Source organism: Anopheles marshallii, chromosome 3, assembly GCF_943734725.1.
Source record: "Anopheles marshallii chromosome 3, idAnoMarsDA_429_01, whole genome shotgun sequence".
Classification (NCBI taxonomy): Eukaryota; Metazoa; Arthropoda; class Insecta; order Diptera; family Culicidae; genus Anopheles; species Anopheles marshallii.
The window spans coordinates 84,034,481-84,037,006 of NC_071327.1; the positions used below are offsets into that span (position 1 = coordinate 84,034,481).

Genomic DNA, 2,526 nt, shown 5'->3' on the forward strand with positions numbered 1-2,526 from the left:
TATAGTTCCGTAACATCATACGCTTGGAAACAGAAAAGGTATACATTTAATCCTGCGAATGACGAGAATGTCTTTAGCTTTGCCACAGGATCCCCGTGGTCCTTTTGCGATTAGCAAAAAAGACCCTCCTTTTTTGTGGTTAAGGCAAACAATACAACCGTATGGGGCTAAATCTTTTAAACCATAAAGGAAGAGCATTATTTATTTAACAACTTCCATCGAGTAAGTAAACTTTGCTCATTCGCTTTCACCGGCACCCACCAGCGCGACGGAAAATAGATTATGAATATCGAACTTTTATCCGTCAATTCTTCACCCACGCTCTTTAATATCATGCCGGTTGTCCCTTTTTCCGCAGGCGAAGAGCGATCGCTGCTCTACGCGATGATGCGTGTTGCCGATAGCACCAGTGATGCGATTTTAATGATCAGCAGTAATGGAGATGTCGTTGCCATCGGTACTACTCCGCTGTTGGGCAACCCGGGGACGAGCAGATTATCGGAGGCTCCCTCGTTGAGCCCGGTCAGGGCGGAACCGGAGGAACCTAGGGCATCGCCTTCGTTGCACAGGTCGGTGGTGCAAGACCGATAGTAAGTGATGAAAGTCGGATCTTCGATGACTTCGTCAAGATACTGTGTGGAGAAATGCGTGAAATTCGACACCCAATTAGTGGCTGCGAATATGCACCGCCATCATGCGCGATGATGTCGCGAAAAGTAGTGATACCAACCAGTGGGCTCTCCTCACATCCTCTCAAGAAAGTAACCAGCTTGCCAGGTGGATCCTGCGAATGTGAAGATGAAAAAAGCGACGTCGAGTGAATATGGCTTCGATCCATGATAGGTACGCCCACACTCAGACTTCCGACAAAGTATCTTGCTTCGTACAATCGGCTAATCGTACAATTCACATTGGAGGAATGAAAACAACACAACCATAAACATTGAACTGTGTACACTTGCGTCGTAGGACGAGATGATTACCGTGAACAGCACTGAAGTGTGATTGAGTAAGACGGAACAATCAGACGAGGTACTTCAGTTGGTCTGTTTTCTTCACGCTTCGGAAATCATGAAAGCTCCCTCGATTCGTCGTCAATTTGTATGTTAAATTAATGTTAAACAAATAGTACATACCACCAGCTCCTGCCTAGTGATGGTGCAGTACTTTCTCGAGCAGGTGACTACACTCTGTCCCTCGACGCTTTGCGGCTCCGACACGCACCTCACATCGCCGGAAGTTTGTGTTAATCCACAGGCATAGCACCGTAACGCTGGTGAAGGTGAATTGTTTTTTTATCCGATCGGAGTTTTGAAAACATTCGCAATGGAGAAATAACCCACACATAGCATAATGTTACAACCGTCATACGGTCCATTTGTTGTCGAAACTTACCTCCGACCGTAGGGGTATTAAATTGTATCATCATTAATAGAATTGGAATCAGCAGGACAGCTTTGTCGGTAATTGAAAAGCACGATTTATTTAATAGTAAAAATCGACCCGATCGACAACCAACACCACCAGCACTGGGACTAAACATTTTTATTGATTTTGCGTTCGTACTTCTGTTCGTTCCGCTTACGTTGGGTCCGTTATGAAAGGGTGGGAAGCGACTTAGTTCCTACTACCTTTGACTGGGTCAGTAAGCTACGGTGCACTGAATTCGAACTTGGAAGATCCATGGATGCAAGAAACTATCAATCGCCATGAAAGTGGACGATATCTTACTACAGTGAGTAACAACTTGTTGTGGCTGTAAAATGTCCGCATCATACATGATGGTGAAATTTCTATCATAATGTTCATCAACCTATTTTAATTAATTTGCAGTAGTAGAAACAATGAAACGAATTTAGTTTTAGTAACCAAGAAGGATTCCTCTTATACGGCGCATAAGGATGTATTCAGATCAGGGTAAAATTATGTGTGATTTATTACTCGGAGTGACAACACATTGGCAGAGCGCACTGTAAACTGTCCTCTGGTGTTGATGCAGATAGTAAGATAGTGGTGATAAGATAGTATGGTACATTGTGTACCAGTAGGAAAAAAACCTTTCCGTTTCAGTAGAAATGCAATATGACAGGCAAAGTTATCAGTTTGTCATTGATAGCATCAGCGAACTACTTGTGTTCTCCTTTACCTTGTCCGGGGTGATATGTCGAGTGGAAGGCATGCACTCAGTATAAATTAAATTTCTTCTCTCTTGTTAGTCTTGTCAAGATAAGCTGCTGTGCTTCACAGCTGTGTGTGCTAGGGGAAATAAGTGTTCACGGTAATATTATTGTGGATATCCCAATTGTGATAGCCGGCATTTATTGACCACCCAAATGTATCAATATTAAATATCCATCTCCTGCTGTATACACGGGTCCCTCTAATCTAATGCAAATGTATTGATTCGCGCTGGTACATCTCAATAGAAGCAACCAAACGTAAATAGTGTGATTTGTTGCGCATTGACCCTTGATGATTTGTTTATCATTCAATTTTGCTTTTCTCCATTTTTTGTTGCAGATTGAA

The 2,526-nt window shown here is 42.9% G+C and overlaps 1 protein-coding gene across 1 annotated transcript; it reads right to left on the reverse strand.

The window, feature by feature from the left end:
* Positions 1–377: 377 nt before the first annotated feature.
* On the reverse strand, positions 378–1,543 carry LOC128714711 (uncharacterized). The gene is made up of 4 exons (XM_053809589.1): positions 1,396–1,543; positions 1,137–1,273; positions 731–784; positions 378–632 (listed from the first exon to the last, which is right to left on the reverse strand). The coding sequence occupies exons 1-4, from the start codon at positions 1,541–1,543 to the stop codon at positions 378–380; spliced, it is 594 nt and encodes a 197-aa protein (XP_053665564.1).
* Between the last annotated feature and the right edge of the window lie 983 nt (positions 1,544–2,526).

What these genes read in the sequence shown, in the direction of transcription:
- LOC128714711 (XM_053809589.1), bottom strand. Translation starts at nt 1,543, where the DNA reads ATGTTTAGTCCCAGTGCTGGTGGTGTTGGTTGTCGATCGGGTCGATTT. An exon ending in TCACTAGGCAGGAGCTGGTG is followed by an intron (nt 785 to 1,136) that starts GTATGTACTATT and finishes TCACATTCGCAG; the next exon opens with GATCCACCTGGCAAGCTGGT. An exon ending in GATGTGAGGAGAGCCCACTG is followed by an intron (nt 633 to 730) that starts GTTGGTATCACT and finishes TTCTCCACACAG; the next exon opens with TATCTTGACGAAGTCATCGA.